Below are 21,123 nucleotides of genomic sequence, written 5' to 3'. Positions count from 1 at the left end.
CATTGTGGCCATTACGGCTCATTACCATCAAAATAAGATGTCATCATCATATTTGTTTGTTCGGAGAGGTGATAATTACAGGGAGCCGGAGATGATCGGTTGCCTGATTCACTGATTCCGACCAGCCGTGTTTGTGTTTTCTCCACCGGAAATTCCTACAGGACCCAAACGCACCTCTTGCTCCTCTTGTCGAAGCGTCCTGATGATATCTGATGTCTAGCAGCATGCACGAAATATTCATGAGCTCAGTTGGAGAGTATAAAGAAGTGAGGAGGCTTTGGTGGAAGCGGAGGACAGATTGCAACAGAGATATAAAGATAGTTGAGTTGGCGCGGTGGGAGGGAGAAAAGATTGAGTAAATACGAAACTGCAAGTCTTTTCTATAAAATATTAGGAGTGTGTGTAGGACACAACTGTCAGTGATGAAATATGCACGAGGTTACATTACTAATCGCCGTATTTTATCACACTCCCGCTTTGTGCTCTTCAAACAGCTAGATGCTTTATCTGTTGTTTTCTCTCTTTTTTCAATTTTCTCTCTTTTCATATTTCCCAAAGTATCACCCCTCCTGCTTGGGTGTAGAGTATGGAAATGAGAAGTTGCCCACCCTCCCTCCACACACACGCACAGAGGTGGTGATTAACCACTGCACACCCCAGGCACACACACACACACACACACACACACACACTCTCTCTCTTGCACACACACACTTGGTGTGCTGACACTTTCATGCCTGGCATCAAAGAGACTTGTAAATCCCAGTCACTCTCACTCTCAGTACGCATTCAAAGACCCAACTCTGCAATAATCAGCGAGATGTGCCCATCTCCACGAGACATGATGTGTGTTGTGAGATGCTTTGTCTCACAGCAAATTTCCAGGTTTATTTCCACCTTGACACCTGCGTTAGCATGGCACGGTCTCACCTGCTGAGACGACCCTGTGACTGTAGTTAAGCAAAAATGACTTGCTTTTTAATCAAGGGATATTAAAGGGGATGGATGAAAATAATTCTCAGGACTTTTTCATCTGTGGGGCACAAAAAAAGATCTTTTATGGTCCACGCAATGAAAGCCAACAGGCTACAGTGTTGCCTACATTAGTTACATTAACAATGAACAACTGTATTTTTTTATTGAAGTTATCAGATTAATAAATACTCTAGCAAATGTACTGATTATTTTTAGTTACTAAAGAGACCTTCTCGTGTTCAACAGAAGAAAGTTTGGAACGACATGACAATTTTTGGGTGAACGAACCCTTTAATTTAATTTAGGGGAGCGCGGGGCACAACCTAATGCGGGGTTAGTTGTAACACGCATGTTTTAACCCTTTCCACACATGCCAGAATGACGAAACTTAGTGTATTTACTAGCTGCCATATCAACATTATTTAGAGAAAAAATAGCGCCAAAATTTAAAAATCTCTGGAAGATATTACTGGACATGTATTTAACCATAGCAAAAGTACATTTCTTACTTAAGTTTAGTTTTTATCTCTGTTTTTTGTGTTTTTTTTTCAAATAAGACAAATCCGATATTATTTTAATCTTATATCTGTTATTTACCAGTTGGGATCGTTCTTTAATGCTGATCTAACACACGAGCCGCGGTTTAAATCCCAGTTGCGCAGATGGTGTGTGTGTTAAAACTGCGTTACAATGAGCCACTATTAGAAATATGCCATTATATTCTATACTTTTATGAATTCTTTTGAGAAACCATGAGAAAAGGGTGAATAATGACAGAGTTAATATTCAGAAATTATTCATTATTATTATGTTTTGAACTATGCCGTATAGCTGTATTTAGCGATGTGTTTAGTCAAACTCAAAAATGCTTATATTTTTAATGATTAAAAAATGCCATTATTATATTTTAAAAAGTTAATAATTGTATTTTGTTGACAAAATATTTTAGTTTGTCTTGTATATTTTTTTTTTATTATATCAGGTAACATTTTAAGCTGTCATTTGGTCATGTTACATTGTGCCCCACCACATGTTACAATACACCCCACCTACGGGGCATGTTGTCACATTTCACTTCCATTCTTTTAGGGTAAAGCAAGAAAAAAGTATACACTGTATTAATGAAACAAAACCACATAATTGTTCTAGACATGTGTGAAATTAATGTGGGAAACAATAAATACCCAAGTGGATTTACACAAACTGAGAAAGTCAAAAAGCGTTAGGTTGTGCCCCGCTCTCCCCTACTGGTTCTTGCATCGTTTTCTGAATTCAGACACTGATTTTAAAAATGATTCTGAGATGTTTTAATGAGACAATGATGCATTTAGCAAGACACTGTCACATCAAATTTCCCGGTTACCTTCCACTGAAATCTCTCTGCCCCCGCCTGCTGTGACCGCTCACCCGACCTACGCCCTCTTTGTGTGCCGTGAACAGACGCGAATATCATCTTTTCTTAGAAGTTCACACCTTGAGAAAGTGATCCAATTAGGCAAAAATGTCATGACTTGCTTATTTTATCGAGCTCTTGCTGGAAGGATGTAATTAGCATTTATGAATTTACATGCATCTGCTTGTGCATGCAGACTTTTGCATTAAAGTTTGACGGATGTGACCAAGTATTGCATTCTGAGGGCTAATTTTGAGAGTCGTTTAAATGTCAATATTGATCAATCCGTATTTCTGAATGCATGCATCCTTAATGTGTATGTAGCCAGACTATATTGTTCAGACAAAGCATACAGACAGTGTGCTTTAAATTAGGAGAGACGTTTTTTTTTGTGTGTGTCAGATGTCAAGCCTGCTGAAGCGATTCCTTCCTCTGATAGCGCAAGCACACAGCATGGGTGGGGTTCGCATGTCTGTCTGTTGGCTCACCCCCATGGAGGAGTCTTGGACTCTGAAGCTTGTCTCATTTTTTTTTAAACCCGCTCAATTTTTGAATGTGCCAGCTATATGCTTTGTGTGATGTCCTTCAGCTTTTTTTGTGTTTTCATGTGTGGAAAGTGTCTGGGAGCATTGCATGTAGGTGTCAGCTTTGTGTCTGATATTGTGTTTTTTTTTGCGTATTATGCACTCTGCAAAGAAATTCGACACACATGCACGCTATAATTACTAGCGTGTCTGATTCTGGGGGTAATGAGTGTTGAGTGAGCTTAGCAACCTAGCAAGTATGTGCTTTGTTTTAATATGCTGCTGTGTAGGAGAGGAAGTTTACAGAGATTGGGAAACGTACGCACACACACACACACACACACACACACAGACGAGGATGGGCGGCACAAGCGCTTCCAGCCAGGGTCAAAGGTCAGCCTGAAATTGAAATGACTCTCCCTGAATTGGTTGCACCTTTCGGGAATAATAAACTCTACTGCCTCCTATTTAAAACATGTTTACACGTTGCAAAAGCTGTTATTAGCGAGATCTGGTTTTACAATACATCGCTGTGCGAAACGAACCTCCATTTATTTCCACCCTTTGTCAAATTCCCGTTCTTTTGTGTGTGTGCTTGTGTAAGGAAGAGCTCGTCTCCAATATATATATATCCCAAGCACTTTTTCCATTCCTCATCACAAAGGCAGTAGCTATTCCTCTTTCTTAGTGAATAGGGAGTGTGTTCTCGCTCTCTCCCATGATGCCCCGAAACAGTTATTACCATTTAAGAAAAAAAAAACAGAGATGAATGCTGATGCTGCAAAAGCTCGACCCAATTCAAGCTGTGAAATTGCCTGTTTTGACAGTATAAGAGACCTCCTGCATGCTCCATTTTAGCACACTTTTGTTCTGTGTCATTCTCACCCTGTCTGCCTCTGTTAGGTGGATCTGTGTAGGAATGGTTGCACACTGGGTGGGATTCAATAGCTCCGTTTCGCTTCTGTTTTCCACTCTCAGTTAAATTTTCGGTGAGGATTCGGTGGCGGCACACCCTCTCTCTACTTAGACGCTCTAGGGCTGTGAATGCTTAATGATTTATTCATTTAAGACTGACACATGTAGCATTTACATATTGTCATTTGAATGCCAGAATGATATCCTTCTTTTTTTATCTTGTAATTGTACTCGTCGTAGTTTAGTTCATCATCACCATGTTCACCCGGAGCATAGAGTTTATCAGGAGTTTATCATTGCTACTGCACCTTTAAGATGGCTATATATAAATGACCTCTGTTATGATTTACAGGCGCTCTTGTGCTAGTGCTAGCAATGGCATGGATTAGATTCCTAGGCAATGCATCAACTAATTAGAATGTGTATCTAGACTGCAGTGTTAGACCTAGGACACACTCTTTGCAAAGACAGTTTCACATTATAATCTTGATAATAAAGAACGCACACACTTGATGATTCGGCCAGATCACGAGACCACAAACCGTCCGATTGATTTCACAGTGGCACGAGATCTCACAGAAACTTGCGTGATCAAACGTGACTTCAGAAGAAAGATAAAATATGGAGGATGATCGATGTCGTCAGCTGGCTCTCCTGGTGTACTTTATTTTGCAGCGAAAAACAAAAAAAGGAGAAAAAGAATATTGGTGAAATCGGGAAGACGCTTTCTCAGTCCTCCACTTTCCTGACATGTTTGCGGCGGCCATGTTTCAGCTGTAAAAGCATGCAACTTCCGGTTGATGGAGCTCATTGCTCTCATTGGCTATCGCGGGTTTGCCGTCAGATTCAGCCCGATCAAGAGTCGGATATCAAACATGTTGGGATTGGGGAGGCTCGATCGGGAGCAGTAAAACAATCATCGTGACCCCACACAATTGAGGATTTTTTTGACACAAAGTTGGTTACGACCATAGACAGTAAAAGAAATGGACACAGCAACCCCATAGACTTCCATGGAGGAAAGTGAAGTCAATCAGAAGCATCACTTCCTGATGGCTGATGTACTGCATCCTCAGACTGAGCTTGATGGCGTAGATGTGATGTGAGCAACCTGTCTGACAGTTGTAAGTCTTCTAGTAGTTGTGCAAAGTGAAATCTGAATCACGTTGTTGAAATATTTTTTCCCGTTGCTTTTGGCTCTCTATGGGCTTCTCCACATGCTTCTCCCTTGACTTTATCGGACTTTATGCCTCCACGCCCCCCCGATTGCCTCATAGACAGTAAAAGATTGCCTATCTATACGGTAATTTCTCTACTGTGCGACACAGTCGCGTGGTTATGACGCAAGCGTTAGCCTGTATTTTACAAAAACGGCCTCTACGGGGCGATAGTGTAAGATAATATAGTGTAAAAAATAAGTATAGATTTTCGTGTTTCTTTAGAAATAAACAATGGTAGACAATTTGGTAAACTTTTGTTAACAATGGTAAACAATTGAGTCCTTAATCCATTATTTGCTGTCAAAGTGACGCCAAAATGAATGGGAGTCAATGCTAACAGCAGGTGATGGCTTGGTTAGCAATGTGGAAGGTAAGCTTTCCGGGTGCTGGATTACCCCCTTGGTTACGACCATAGACTGTAAAAAAATACGGACGTAGTGTCCGTGACGTCACCCAGAGGATTCTGATGAGCAGTTTTGAACTGCAAAGTAGGGACGAGTTGGCCGTTGCACTCCCAGATAACAGAAAATGGGCAAAAAGGTGGGACGTGGGCGGAGCTGAAGTGACGTGATGACTTACAGGCAGCAAATAAATGGCTATCCACCTGTCACTCGAAGTGGCCACGCCCTTAATTATGCGGAACTTTAAGGCTTTATATAATGTAAACGAATGAGTTATAAAAAAATTCACCCCCCTCGCAGTCGTCATGAAGGGCAAAATAAGCCGTATAGACCAAAACCACAATGGTTCTTCTGTTGTAACGTTGGGCATTTTAACATAAGCTCAATGAGATTCTGCTCCTTCTGAAGTCTGTCTCTAGTGGCCAGTCCATGATTTGCAGTTTAAATCACTTCTGTATTGGCTTCAAGAGAAACTGCGGGAGGAGCCGCTTGGTTACGACAAGCTTTGAATTGGGCCTCGCCCCCAATCATTAGGGGGTGCAAATCATGCCCAAAAATCTATCTTAAAATCTTCAAGTGATTTGACCAGCATAAGTCATTTTGGATGAAAGCGTCAGCCGTAAATGTAATTTAAATATATAGATTTGCTAGACTTTAGTGGCTTTGTTCACACACTGTCATTTCAATATTGAAAATGAGTAAATATAATTGTGACATGATAGCCATGATGAATTCTGCAACATTTAGAGGTAGTCAGAAACTAATGTGGCTACTTTGCAATAGTGTACATTAGGGCTGTGTGATATTGAAGAAAAATACGATATGCGATATCCTTGTTAAATAATGCGATATTCGATATTCGATACGATACTGCTTTAAGTGTGTAAAATCTATTTCTTTCCCCAATTGATATCTTTCAGTTGTTTTTCGCAAGTTATTGCGTTTAATAACTCTTTTTAACATCAAGTCAGTCATATAAGTAACAGTCGTGTGCTCAGTCTATTCTCTGATATATGCGTCGACCTAAAACGTGCACTTTTCACAATGTTGAAGTAGCCTATTAAAATCATTCAGATATTGCGTGCCCTTGTGATATGCATATTGCGATATGTACATTTGCGATATTTCGATATATTGCGCAGCCCTAGTGTACATGCTAATCTGTTTTGGACCACTACAAAAACAAGAGCTAAAACGAGCTAACTGTATTTTTCGTTCCATTGACTTCCATTCAAACGCATGCGAATGCGTCAGATCGGAAACGCAAGCTCATGCGAAAAGTTTTGCGTTTCAAAGTTCAAGCTTTGTGAACTCTAAGCTGCGAATTCACATCACATGACGACTTGTGACCAGTAGAAAATTGATATATCACGGAATGAGCTCTTGGCTGAATTAAAAGAGCAATATTTTTGCAGTAAAGTCGAGTAGATTAGATTGTATTTTTTTTACATTTTTAGTGTAGTACTATTTGTTATATGTTGAATTCAGAAATTTTGCATGCTCAAAGTCTAGTGAGACCGCGGCTTTAAAGAGAGTTTTACGGGTCTTGTCCGGTTATGTGCCGTTTTAGAAGAAAATAAATGTCTTATTGGAAAAATTGGAAGAAGCACTAACATATGTATGACTCTTTGTAACTTCTCTGGTTTGCCTAACATCAAAATGTGTCTCCGCCTATATTGAACTTATTTTTTAAATAAAAGATCAAGGAAAATGTAAATTTGCATGGTATGACCACTTGAAGAAGTGCACTAGAGTCTTTTTTTGCTGACTGCTGAATATCAAAAGCATGTCAACTTATTATCAAAGTGTTTTCCCACTCTGAATGCAAGTCAGCATCATTTAGCTTTTCCAGATCCTGTTTTGCAAGACCTTAACGAAACGGGTCGTGACTAAGGATAAGAACAGTCAGCTGGCGGTCTGTGGGCTCTCTGAGCTGCTTTCTTTTGATCATGTTCATTAAACGTGTGTAGAAGGAGTCCTTAAGCTAGGTAGACAAGAGACACCGTACAAAGCGATGTTCAGCTTTCAGCCTTCATAAACAAGGTTATGCATGAACGCATGAACTCTCCAATCCAAAGCCTAATTGAAAAGAAGTGGCTAATCTCAGCAGCATGTCAAACTGTCCTTTTCTTACCCACCATCCCTTTGAAGGTGGAGACGAGGTAAAATGTTATGCATACTGATAGACTCCAACTTCTCTGGAATTTCCCCCACCCTCCTCTCCTTTTGCTCTTTCTCTTCATCTCTCATATACTAGGCCCTCAAGACTTCTAGGCTGCTGTGATATGAATTAAAGATGAATCTTTCTTTTTCCTCTATAACTTTCTCAGATACTCCGTGTCCTCTGATACTTTTTCTCCTTCAAAAATGGAATCGTGTTTGGCGTACTGGCAGAAATTAGTCAGGCCTCTATCTAGACTTGTCTTGCAGACAGGCACGCCTAACTATTGCTATTGCTCATAGATGGGGTTAGGGATTTGAATGAACTCCTAACCCTAAGATTTACAGCTCGGCATGCAACATCCCGCAATGCTTTTGTTACAGACGTGACGGTTCAGATTGTGCGGCTTGTTGAGGAGAGGTGTGCTGTGCAGTTCAATTTAGTTTGAGTGGAGGTTTTAGAGGTGATATGGGCACTTTTCAGCTGGTCAGGCAGGGAAACCCACTTGCTGACTGGTTAAAGGGATAGTTCACCCAAAAATGAAAATTAACTCACCCTCAAGTCATCCTAGGTGTATATGACATTCTTCTTTAAGACGAATAAAATCTGAGTTATATTACAAAAGTCCAGGCTAATACAAGCATTATAATAGCAGTAATAGTTGCTCTGTTTTTGAAGTCCATAAAAAAGTGCATCTGTCCATCATATAACTGCTCCACACGGCTCCGGGGTGTTAATAAAGGCCTTCTGAAGCGAATCGACGCGTTTGTGTAAGAAAAATATTAATATTTAAAACTTTATCAAGTCAACTTTCGGCCGACCGCCTTCCGTGGAAAAGTGTTGAATGTTGAAAGTGAAACTCAAGATGTGTTCGTGACGTCATGACGAGCCGACCTGGTCGCGTTAGTCTTTCGATCGGCAGAGGCACTTTCAACACTTTTTCCATAAATTGAACAGGGAAGGCGGTCGGCCGAAAGTTTACTTTATAAAGTTTTAAATATGTATATTTTTCTTACACAAACGCATCGATTCGCTTCAGAAGGCCTTTATTAACACCCCAGAGCTGCGTGGAGCAGTTATATGATGGACAGATGCACTTTTTATGGACTTCAAAAACAGAGCAACTATTACTAACAATTTTAATGCTTGGATTAGCCTGGACTTTTGTAATATAACTCTGATTTTATTCGTCTGAAAGAAGAATGTCAGATATATCTAGGATGACTTGAGTAAATCATGGGCTAATTTTCATTTTTGGGTGAACTATCCCTTTAAACCTAGTTAAGCCAGCTATGACCACCTCAGATCAGACCAGAATATTTTTCACAAATAAAGTTGTTAAAATATAAATTAAGAATAAAAATGAAGTAAACACTGTAACCAACACGGCACTCAGTTATCTAATAATTTTGTACACAGTGGAAATCATATTTTTTTCAAATAAACAAGGCAAATACACAGACATGAATATGAAATGGTGGGCAACTGAATCTAGTGCAGCATAATTTGAAATCAAGGATATAAAGTCTGCCAGGTAAAATTATATTCAAAGACTTGTTTAAAGGGTTAGTTCACCCAAAACTGAAAATTAGCCCATGATTTACTCACCCTCAAGTCATCCGAGGTGTGTATGACATTCTTCTTTCAGACGAACACAATCAGAGTTATATTACAAGTGTCCTGGCCTTTCAAGCTTTATAATGGCAGTGAATGATTGTGTCGTTTTTGAAGTCCAAAAAAGTGCATCTATCCATCATATAACTGCTCCACACGGCTCCAGCTTCCTTCTGAAGCAAAGTACCGCGTTTGTGTAAGAAAAATATCCATATTTAAAACTTTATAGACGGTCAGCGGTACGCAAGTCGACTTGCGCTGGCAACCCACAACAACCAAGCACATAAATATAGTAAACGATAGGATAAAAACCACAAATTATTTCTGCTTCGCGTCATGGCCGCATTACAACCTCTATTTCTCTAATAATTCTCGTCAATTATTCATTACATAGGCGATATTTAAAAATGGCCAAATAACGGCCGATATATCGATCGACCACTTCCCACATCATCCTAGCAACCACAAAACATTGCATCATGGTATTGAGTTCTGCATGGTAGGCTCCACACGTTTTCTTAAAGAGCACCTATCATGGAATTTTGAAATTTACCTTTCATGTAGTGTGTAACATAGATCTAAGTGAACAAAAACATCCTGTGATAGCTTGAAATATGACAGTGCACCGTATATATAGTTATTTTCTTTCAAAAGTAAGAGTCGACTCGGAGTCATTTTTAAGAATCGTTAGAAGACCGAAGCTTTTTCTCTGACTAGATGACGTCAACTTGTCAAGTTATTTGAATACGATACGCCCACTTATTGAGCTCCAAGACGCCAGTGAAAACTAGAAAACATCATGGCCACGAGACGCCAGTGAAAACTAGAAAACATCATGGCCACGAGACGCCAGTGAAAACTAGAAAACATCATGGCGACGAGACGCCAGTGAAAACTAGAAAACATCATGGCGACGAGACGCTGTGTTCTGAAGTGCGACTCAAAAGCAAACTTTTTTCATCTGCCCAAGGATGAGCATTTGAAGACTAAGTGGCTTGAAGACAAACCATACATCGTCGCGATTGAGTGTTTATTATTAGTCGTCAAATGTATGTTTCGCGATCTCAGGAAGCTTTTATTATGGACTTTTATTATGGCACATGGTTCTTCTTCGTCTGTCTGTACCATATATGGACTACATGTGCACAGAGCGCCCTCCGGCTGCCAGTATGAATTGAAAACAACACATAAGAGACTCAATCGCTCATGATTAGGCTATTTCTGCCCATTTTGAGGAAGTATTGAATAAAAAATACTCCTCTGTTTAGAAATTTGACACAGACATATGAGAATCTATCAATATGTCTCCTCATCTGCACACTTTTGAACTAAAAGCCCTGAGGGATGTTGATTTGTCGCGAGTCTTCGTGAGGAGTTTTTTTATGAATGAGATCAGCTGAGGCTCATATTACAATCAAACAGTACCGACGCGGTTTTCATATTCATAACTCCTGACACATATTAACAAATTACTGTCACTATAAAACTTTGATGGGCGTTCCGTTTCCGAGAATATCTGCACAGACTAAACCAATCACAACTGACTGGGTCATCGGACCAATCACCGCAGATTAGCGTCACGTAAAGGCGGGGTTTTGAAAAGTGAATCACTAAAGGAATCATTTGAGAATCGCTGTCAAAACAGGTAAAAATAAATGCATATTATAAGAAAACTAAAGTCTTTTTTGTCATTGCATGCATGCAAAACTGTTGTTGGGGACTTCTAAAACAATATTTGGAACATTTTAAATGCCATGATAGGTGCTCTTTAAGAAAGTGAAAATCTAGCTTTTATTGCATCTGATGATTCTTTATTTTCTTTTGTTCTGTTCAAAGGTTGGTAACTGAATGTAACCACTGATGCTCGTGACTTTTGAGCGGTGTGTTAAAGCGGCGTCTGTTTTCTTGGTTTCATGATTTCATCAGTAAAACCAGAAAGGCAACAGCTACAGGCATCATGCATAATTTAGCACCTAACTTCTTCACATCTCTATTACTTTTTATAAGCACTCTCATATTTTCACACACTCTCTCTCTCTGTTTCCCCACTTGCCCACTCTTGTCTCTCTCTCTCCTTCCTTCCTTCTCTCCCTCTATGTCTAATCTTGATAATTCTGAGGAACACACTAGTCATTCTAATGTCATCTTGCGGCCAGTAAACAGTGAGTCAGACACCCCGAGACCGACACAAACACCGGCAAAGGATTTTAATGATAACAGGAGCCCACGTCTGGCACGCTTTGGTATGTTTTATCAGCCGCTGTTCTTGTGTTTGCCGCTCATACGCTGTCATTCTGACTTTTCTGAAGTAAACTCCAGTATTATTGCATGCTTCTTGGTCTTAGATGCGTGTCTTTTATTGCACCGGACCAAAGCCTGGCAGTCTCACTCGAGCATCATTCACTGCCTATGTGAAGGTGGCAGGACTTTGAAGAACAAAAGAATGTGTTTGAAGCCGGTAGTCTTTGTGCTGCATGGTGATGTGCGGCAGTAGGTATTCTTTGTGGTGTTTTTCTGTTAACTTAACATTTGTGTTCTCTCTCTCCCCTCTCCCCTCTCTCTTACTTTCTTTTTCTCTCCCGATCCCAATCTGAATCACCTCCTCTTTCCGCTAACACTGACTATCTTGCTTTGCCTTCTGACGCTCTTCCTTCCTTTTCGTGTGTTGCTCAACTTTCCATGCCCCTCTCCCTCTTCCTTACTGTCTTTCCGCGTATCTTCGCATCCTCCCATAAATCTCGTCATGTACAACTAACTTTTTATCCCTGTTGTTTATGTTCCTGCCCTTTCCATCCATTCTGAATTCTCTTTCTTCATGCATGCTGCTTTTCAACTGCCTCAATCTCTCTCTTTCTTCTTGATCTCTATCTCTTTTCAGCAGGTGAGGGGGTGCCATGCCAGCTGCTGCTCCCCTGTTGCTGCTCCTCGCCATCTTGTGGTGGCCTCTGGTATTGCCTCTGGTCCCCAGTCATCTTCAGAGCCCCCCTACATTCATCTCCCTCAATGGCTCCCGCCTCAATCACCTCCTGCTCGACAGCAACTCGGGCCATGTCTACGTGGGAGCGGTGAATGTGCTCTATCACCTTTCCCCAGAGTTGCAGCTGCTCTCCTGGGGCAAAACGGGGCCTAAATTGGACAGCCCAGACTGCCTACCACCCATCGACCCCACTGATTGCACCCAGGCGGAAACCACTGATAACACCAACAAGCTTCTGTTACTGGAAGAGGTCAAAGTAGGGTATCCACTCAGCCTGATTGTGTGTGGGACGGTCCTGCAGGGCATCTGCGAGAAGCGAAGCTTGGAGAACGTCTCTCAGGTGCTATACAAGACTGACAACCCCGTGGACACGCAGTATGTGGCGGCAAATGACCCTCGAGTGTCCACGGTTGGTGTGGTGGTGGAGCAGAAAGGTGTTCTGCTCATGCTCGTTGGACGGGGCTACACCAGCAAAGGACCCGGAGGGATCCCACCAATCACGATGCGCCGCTTAGCCCCGGTCGCCCGACATTCTGCACCGGCATTCTCTCACGAAGAACTCGGAAAGCTGGTCGTTGGAAGCTACTCCGAATACAACAACCACTTTGTGAAAGCACTCCACCACAACAACTACGTCTACTTTGTGTTCTCTCGACGCGACGTGTGGGGCAAACGAGAGTATCGGACTTACGTTTCGAGACTCTGTGCAGGCGACCCCAATTTCTACTCTTATGTGGAGGTGCCGCTTTCCTGCGGTGGAGGATACAATCTGGCACAGGCGGCCGTGCTTGGCACGCACCATGACCAACCTGCGCTGTTTGTGGCCATGGCTATGGGACAAGCGTCGACGCCCACACCCACAGACAGGTCGGCTCTTTGTGTGTACATGGTGGAGAAGCTGGATAAAGCCCTGCATGGCGCCCAGCTGCTTTGTTACACACAGGAAGGCAAAGACGGCAATAACAAGGAGAAGGCGTACATCGAGTACGAAGTGTCCTCCAGTTGCCTGAAGCTACCACAGGTAAATTGTTAGCTTGGGTTTTCAGTCATTCCTCAAAGAGGATTACAACCCCCTGGCATTCATAATGTTGCTCTCAAAGGGCCTTTGATGGCTCTGCCAACTGTTCCAACTAGGGCTGTAATCAACCAAAGAAAATCTTGGTCGACTGAAGTCCTGAAATTTTCGACTAAAAATGACGTTAGGAAAAAAAACGTTAAATGAATTAGCTGCGCACTGTGCACAGTAGGCCTACCTACTTGGTAGCCTTGTTGTCTTCCTAAATTAATTATAAATAATAGGGGTGTAACGATTCGTTTTAACAACGATTCGATTCGTATCACGATTTGAGGTTGTCGATACGATTCAAGGACGATATTGGTTAATTTAGAACGATACGATCCGAAACGATTCAGTGACTTGAAATCGATTCAGTAACTTTTTAGCCAAAAATTGTGTGACTGAAATAAATATCTGGATACTGGTCAGTGCAGGTAAAGTTTCCTAGATTCCTGTTGTTTCTTGTAAGGGAATCAGGTATAAATTAATTATGGATATAAACAAACAAGTAAACAACAATTAATGGCAAATGCATTCAAATTTTATTTGAATAAAGTGCAACCAACAGTTTAGGATGAATTAACAGGAAGTTAACCGTTTCTGCTCTCATTTTCAATATTCAATACATTTTCAATAAAAGCACAGTAAGTGCAACCAACATTTCAACAGTAGGTTTACCTGCTACTTCTGCTTTTGTTTTCCAACATAAAAATATTACAATATTAATATCAAAAATAAAGTGCAACTAACTTCTCTTCAGGTTTAATTAATAGTAAGTTTACCTGCTACTTTTGCTGTTGTTGTTCAACATTAAAATAATATAAATACAATATTAATATCAAAAATGAAGTGCAACTAACATTTCTTCAGGTTGAATAAACTGGCTGAACCTGCTACTACTCTCAGTAACAAACAATATTTAACAAAAGATAAAATGTAACCAACTACTCTTCAATGACTCAATTACATTTTTTTCCCAAAAATATCAACTGATCAACATGATCTGACCGCAGAACACTTCTCTGTGCGTTCACTATGTCGCCAGCAGTACTACAAACTCGTTCTGCTGGCACACTGGTGTCAGGAATGCACAGGTAACATTAGCCAGGGTTGAAAGTACAGGTAACGTTAGCTCTTTCTCCTGGTGGCTTGATAATTTCGCGCTCGTTGGCTTTTCCTCTGCCATCCGCCATGCTATGTTTTGTTTTCTTAGCGCTGCTGCTGGTGCGAGGCGATAATGTCACAGATAGGCAGACTGAATCGAGTAACGTTTAACGCCTTTATCATTAAAAGTGCTAAGAAAAAACATCCATATAAAGTCTGACGTGCTTAAATCCAATGCGTTATTTCCTATGATCGATACAATCGATTGATTACCTTTTAAAACAATGTTAGATCGATACATGTCGTCCGGAAGGCCAACTTGCCGAGCACAGATCGATGTAGTTAGATCATAGGAATATAAATCGATACATCGATGTAGTAGATGAATCGTTACACCCCTAATAAATAAACATAAAAACTAGTAGTCTTTTTGCAATATATTAAATCGTTTTTGACCTAATTGATGCGGCCAAACTGATGAAATGAATGCGGCAAAAAATCGACCAATCAGAATTTTGGTCGAGCCAGAACGTATCGACTAAAAATCGACTAATCGACTGGGAGATTACAGCCCTAGTTCCAACAGTTGAAATTTAGTTCTTAGCCAGTTTTTTTTTCAGACTCTTCTCCCTACACCCATTCCACCATTCAAAATCAGCTCCGCTTTAGACCCCTCCAAATAACAGCATAATTTCAACATTAGCCAATGAGATGGTAGTGTTGGCTGATTTTTGGCGGTAGCCTACAATTAGGTATCCGCTTATTTTGCCAATCTCTGACAGTTGTACCCACCTACCTCAGCATGACTTCAAAATGCTTCATGCTAGCAGACGGAGGGAGTGGTTCCATGAATGTAGCGGCTTTTAATGAAGGGTAAATCCGCAGCTAAAGGGCGATAAGTAGGAGCTAGGGAAAGCCACAAGATATCAGTCCATTAGCCGGGTCGTGTAAGACACCATTGCGTGTGGTTTCTTGGCGACAGATCAGGGTCAGCTGGGGCTTTTTTTGCGAGGGGCGAATGGCAGCTGCCTCAGTGCTGACACAGATTAGCGTCCAGCTGTCTGCGCCAATGCTAATCCGCACGGCATAACAAATGCAGCGGTATCTCCCAGACTTCTGCATGTCACAGGGCAGATTTTAATTCTCTCCTCTGTGAGTTTCAAAGATCTTCAGTTTGTGCAACCGTAATGTAACGGCCTTTTAGCATAACAAAACAAGTTAGCTGTAATTTTGGGTATACAGTGGTTTGTGTAGTTTATGGTTGGTTTAGTACTGGAGAGCAAAATCCAGGTTTTGTTTGAGGAGGAGTAGAGGAGGCATGGGGACTAATGGAGAATGGTGTTGTATTCATGTGTCTTTTGCTGTGTGGAAGGGGGTGGTGTGTATTTAGTATGAGCTAGGGAATGAAAAGGAGGGGTGTGTATGTGTGTAGCCTCTGGGAGGTGGTTAAATCCAGCTTAACGCTGCAGCTGGTTTGAGTTCCGCTGACCCACATCCTCTCTGGGCTCACTGCCCCAGTGACCAACACCCACAGAAGCCCACTAAACCTATGACCTTGAAGATATAATAATGTCGTAGGGCTGTCAAAATTGCTCAAAAATGACGTTCGAATATTCCCTCTAAAAAAAGCACAAATATTCGAACTAATCGAACATCTGGTTGCGCATTTTATCAATGACGCGCATTATGTCAATAACAGGACAAATGAATACAAAGAGACATAACTACTTGTATAGGTAGTCTAGTTCAGTTTAAACATATTTGACAACGAATTACCTACACAAAAACAAGTGAATCAACTAATGGCTAAAGACCGCAGACCTCACTCTCTCTCGCCCTCACCCTCTCTGCGCATCCCGGTTTAAATGAACAAACACATTTTGAGAGCTGATCAAGAGTTTTGTGCAAGCAATTTAAGGTCGCGACTCTTGTCCCAAATATAGCAGGCTTCATTCAGTGATTGAAACAAATATTAATATAAGTTTTTCAGCATATTGAACGCTCCGAGCGAGCTGTGCTGTGGTAAACATGGAACTTTTCCTTGACATGAAACGGTAAATAATCAAACCAGTGGAAGCAGTGCATTTATCCTTTATTCATGCAATATCTATTCAGTCAGTTCCTCGGTTCCATTGCTTGACAGAACTGCCTGAAGCCGCCCCATCCACGACACTGATCGCTCTCATGTCCTTACAAATGAACAAAATTAATTTCTCCGTTATGGCCTCTTGTCGTGTTGCAGACAGAGAGCTTGTGGCGGGCGATGCAAAGTAGGGTGGTCCAGTTTGCACATACATTTCTACATACATTTTGTTCTCATGTCACAAGTAATATCAAGGTTTATTTTGATCTGTTTTACATGATTCTTTTGTAGTGTGGTTTTCGGTGAAGTGTACTAAAATAAATATCGTCACCTGTGTACATTAGCCCACTTCTTCTCGACGCTTTTCCTGATAGTTTATAGAACAATTACTCCGAGTCGCCATCTGTCGCCTCAAAGAAAAGCACAACGGCGAGCGCGTCAAGTATAAACTCGTCGTCCGTTTGGGGAGGAGCGCGCGCAGTCAGCGGAGGCTCGCGCTGCGGAGACAGGCCAAAGTACACAAGGCTTCAGGCGCGCTAGCGCCCACTCGCAAAGCAGACAGCCACGCCTCTACTATCGCGGGCGTTTTTTTCCCCACATTTTTTTATTTATTCGAATATTAATTTTCACCTTGGAAATTCGTTTTTTAAAAACTATTCGAATATATATTCGAATTTAGAATATTCGTTGACAGCCCTATAATGTCGCCACTTTGGAGGTGTACAGTTCACTATGTCTCTAATATATCTAGTCTGCTGAAATCTGCATTTGCTGATATTATGTAATTATCAAATCAGTTTTGGAGAACGTCACCATGTGCGTAATAATTTAAACGCTTGCGTTGTTTCAAACCTGTGTGAGTTTTCCCCCCATGCAATTGCAATGCATGGAAACTACAGACTAGAGTGAAATTGCATGGGAAGAATAAAGTTCTCCTTTTGTACACCATGTCCAGGAAGGGTTATTAAAAAAGTAAATGGGGTTAGTTATAGCGATCTCAATAATTCATGGGAGGTATTGCAGAATGGATGTCTATTATCTTGTTTCCAAAGCAGGAGGTGTGCTTGGTGTTTCTGTATTTGACCTCCTTTGACTTCAATTGCGTGCCACCGCTCCACTGTCCCACTGTCCCAGGCCACTCCCCTTGGTCTCTTAGCTGAGGTATTGTGTCTGTCTGTCCACCGACAGCTGCAATTCTAGAATAGCATTAGGTCAGGACACACAGACCCACGGCTGGCTCCAGTGAGTGCATCTAAAAATCACTCCCAGCCATGGACAGATGATGGGTTGTGTTTGACAGACATCATAATAAATGCAGCGGAGCTTTTTTAGTATCGATTTTTATGCACATAGCAAGGACAGGATGTTTCTGGCACTATCCAAATGTTAAAAGTTGACTTTGGAAACTTTGTACTTACCTAGTTTTCAGAGCTCAGATTTAATATTCTTCCTGCATTTTGGATATTAATTGTGTCATCTCTCAGGGTTTTTGTCTCAGTATTGTAAGCATGTGGGCACACAGCTGTCTGTCTGTGTGATTAGCTCCAACCTCATTATTTCCAAAACATTTAACATTCATTAATTCCTAAACTGTTTATATATAATTGGACTGAATTCAAAGTACAAGCAAGTTGCATATATTAGAAAGTTGCATGCATTTCATGTAAACTACCAGACAAATGTTTGGACATACCTAATAAATAATAATAAGCTCTGCATTTTAGAATAATAGTAAATTATTTAAGCTTTAAAAAATCATCAACTTTGGCACTTAAGCATCTTGCTGTCTATATTCCAGCTCTGCACACTCTGCAAATTCTCTCGACCAACTTAATGAAGTGTATCCTCGGATGCATTTTAAAATTATTGAAGAAGTAATGTATGCTGGGTACTTGCTGGCAGCTTTTCCTTCACTTTACAGTCAAATCCAACTATTAAAGTAATAAAGTCCCCCTGTAGACAATAATTCCATCCCTTAAAACTCATCTTTGATCACCAAAATGACATATTTATTTTATTTTTCCCCTTTGAAAAAAATTCTTCAAGCCTTAAAGGAACACGCCGACTTTTTGGGACTTTATCTTATTCACGTATCCCCCAGAGTTAGATAAGTCCATGCATACCATTCTCATCTCCGTGCCATAACTCTGTCTGACGCACCCACCGCTAGCCTAGCTTAGCACAAAGACTGGAGGTAAATGGGTCCAGCTAGCCTAGCTTAGCACAAAGACTGGAGGTAAATGGCTCCAGCTAGCCTACTGCTCAATAAGTGACAAAATAACGCCAACATTTTCCTATTTACATGTTGTGATGTGTATAGTTACATCTTGTACTAAGACCAACTGAAAATGAAAAGTTGCGATTTTCTACACCTATATGGCTAGGAACTACTTTCTCATTCCTGCGTAATAGTCGCGGATCTTCGCGGCCGTACCATGGCTACAGCGGCGCAATGATTTGTTGGTATTCTGTGAAAGATGGTGGTAGTTACACCTTCGACTTACTATCACAGCCCTTTACAACACACAGAACCATGGCTAATCACACAGCTAAATCCACAACACATTTTGTCGGCTGCAAGCCTGAAACTTTATCTGCAACTACACGAACTTAGTGCCGGTCACATTGAAAGTTACCTAGCTGGGCTACTTTCAGGCGCTGTAATATCATTGCGCTGCTGCAGCCATGGTACGGCCGCGAAGATCCGCGACTATTACACAGGAATGAGAAAGTAGTTCCTAGCCATATAGGTGTAGAAAATCGCTACTTTTCATTTTCAGTTGGTCTTAGCACACGATGTAACTGTAGAAGAGTCAAGTTTTAAATAGGAAAAATATTGAAAGTGTCTTTGGTCATTTTTTGAATGAGATGCTAATGGACTGATCAGAATCAATGATGTATGCTAAGCTATGCTAAAAGTGCTACTGCCAGATACAATGATCGGCTGAATGGATTCAAAAACGGTAAAACTCAACTATTTAACTCTAGGGGACTTGTAAAATGAGCCTATTTTCAAAAAATTAGTGTTACTTTAATATGATTAGCCTTTTGCTTGACTATGTTATCAAACAGCTAATAATGTGTTGCTAATGTTAAAGAAACCATGTTCCCGTTCGCCATCTCAGAGTCAGACAGCTGCCTTCTGACAATCAGCATCCTTAGAAACGCTTTGAACAACTCAGAACGTCAGTGGAGAAAGGCATATAGTTCATCATAACATCATAATAAACATCATATACATAATTCACCCGCTATATTGCTAAATATACACAATTTTTCATATCAACAGAAAAATATACAGGTATGGCTTCTCTTGAGACTCCCCTGCTTCAGAGAATAGTTAATGATATGCTGAAACCCGCCCACACGTTGACGTGATTGGTTACAAGGTACCTTGTGACGTCAGAAACACCAGCGATTTCAAACTGTGTTTTTGAGACTTCAGTTCACTGGACTTTTAAGGAGAAAATACTCAGCAATGACTTATGAATTTGCACATGGTTTGTCTGAAAGCACATTAAAAACACCACATAGACACATAAACAACATTTAAAATTGAGATATCCACCACGGTGGTGTCAAGTGTCCAAACTTTTCACTAGTAGTGATGTTTTAATAAATTAACACTGCAATTCTGTCTCAATAATTTCTTCCCTACTGTCACTGTCAATAAAGGTAGGCAGAGATTCCTCTGCCTAGTGTCACAGATAGTCCTCTGTGCACTAAATAAAGTTGTCAGCAGTGGCGTATAATCAGTTTATGGGTGGGAATCGAGAATGGGTTCTTTTTCAGAGCTGATGTGTATAAATATTCCGGAACCGAATGGTTTTTCGGGACATTTGGCTCCGTTTACAGCCAGCATTCTTCCACTAACGCAGACAGAGCACCGTACTAAAACCGTACTGACAGTGTTTTCATGCACCATCGCTTGAACCACCATTGAGTCTACAGGGAGTGCAGAATTATTAGGCACGTTGATTTTCTGATCATATTTTTTTTCAAGGCACATTTGACCGATTCCAAACCACAGTAATCCTAATAACTACTATTGGTTTAGTATTTAATAATGTATAAGTGATATATAATTGTTCATGAAGGCTGGAAATGAAAATCACCTTATATTCAGGTGTGCAGAATTATTAGGCATGTTTTCTTTTACAGATAAATTGAGCCAAAAAAGAGATTTAACTCAGACTGAAAAGTCAAAAAGTATTAAATGCCCATGAGAAGGATGTAATACTAATGCAATACTAGACATTGCAGTTAAGGCATGACCATTGGACAGTGAAATGCTCGTTGGGTCAGCAGGGTCAGACAAAAACATGTGGCGGAGAAAAGACACCTGTTAACTGCAAAAGAATTAAGAATTAAGGTGGAGAATTAAGGGTGAAACCATCAGGAACCCTTTAGTCTCCAGCGCCACCATTTTCCAGAGCTGCAACCTACCTGGAGTCTCCAGAAGTGAAGGTGTCAGGATCTCAGAGACTTCAGTTAGGTAAAGAATCCTAAAAAATGACCCCACTAGATAAGAATCACAAGCTGAAGTGTTGTAAAATACATGAAGAAGGTTTTTTTATAGGCTTTATGGACAGATAGGTTGAGAGTGACTCTTGAAGGACCAGCACCACATCCTCTAGTACCACTGTTTGAAGAATTCATCTTCCAGAATTCATCTTCCAGAATCTGGCAGTACGTTTTG

The 21,123-nt window shown here is 40.9% G+C and overlaps 1 protein-coding gene across 5 annotated transcripts in view; it reads left to right on the top strand.

Moving 5' to 3' along the window:
* The window catches only part of plxnb3 (plexin B3), a 139,643-nt gene that overhangs the window by 53,307 nt on the left and 65,213 nt on the right, over positions 1-21,123 (top strand). For 2 of the 5 annotated variants that reach the window (XM_079828012.1, XM_079828011.1), the window contains exon 2: positions 12,082-13,201. In XM_079828012.1, the coding sequence (XP_079684138.1) occupies positions 12,098-13,201 (1,104 nt within the window). In that variant the 5' untranslated portion in view covers positions 12,082-12,097. Of the gene's footprint in view, positions 1-11,328; positions 11,447-12,081; positions 13,202-21,123 lie in introns of those variants that run through there. The other 3 variants (XM_079828013.1, XM_079828015.1, XM_079828014.1) reach the window with 3 other exon arrangements.

Source organism: Gobio gobio (genome assembly GCF_949357685.1).
Source record: "Gobio gobio genome assembly, chromosome: 10".
NCBI lineage: Eukaryota > Metazoa > Chordata > Actinopteri > Cypriniformes > Gobionidae > Gobio > Gobio gobio.
The sequence above is the reverse complement of the archived record's forward strand: the minus strand, read 5'-3'. Positions and strand labels throughout refer to the sequence as shown.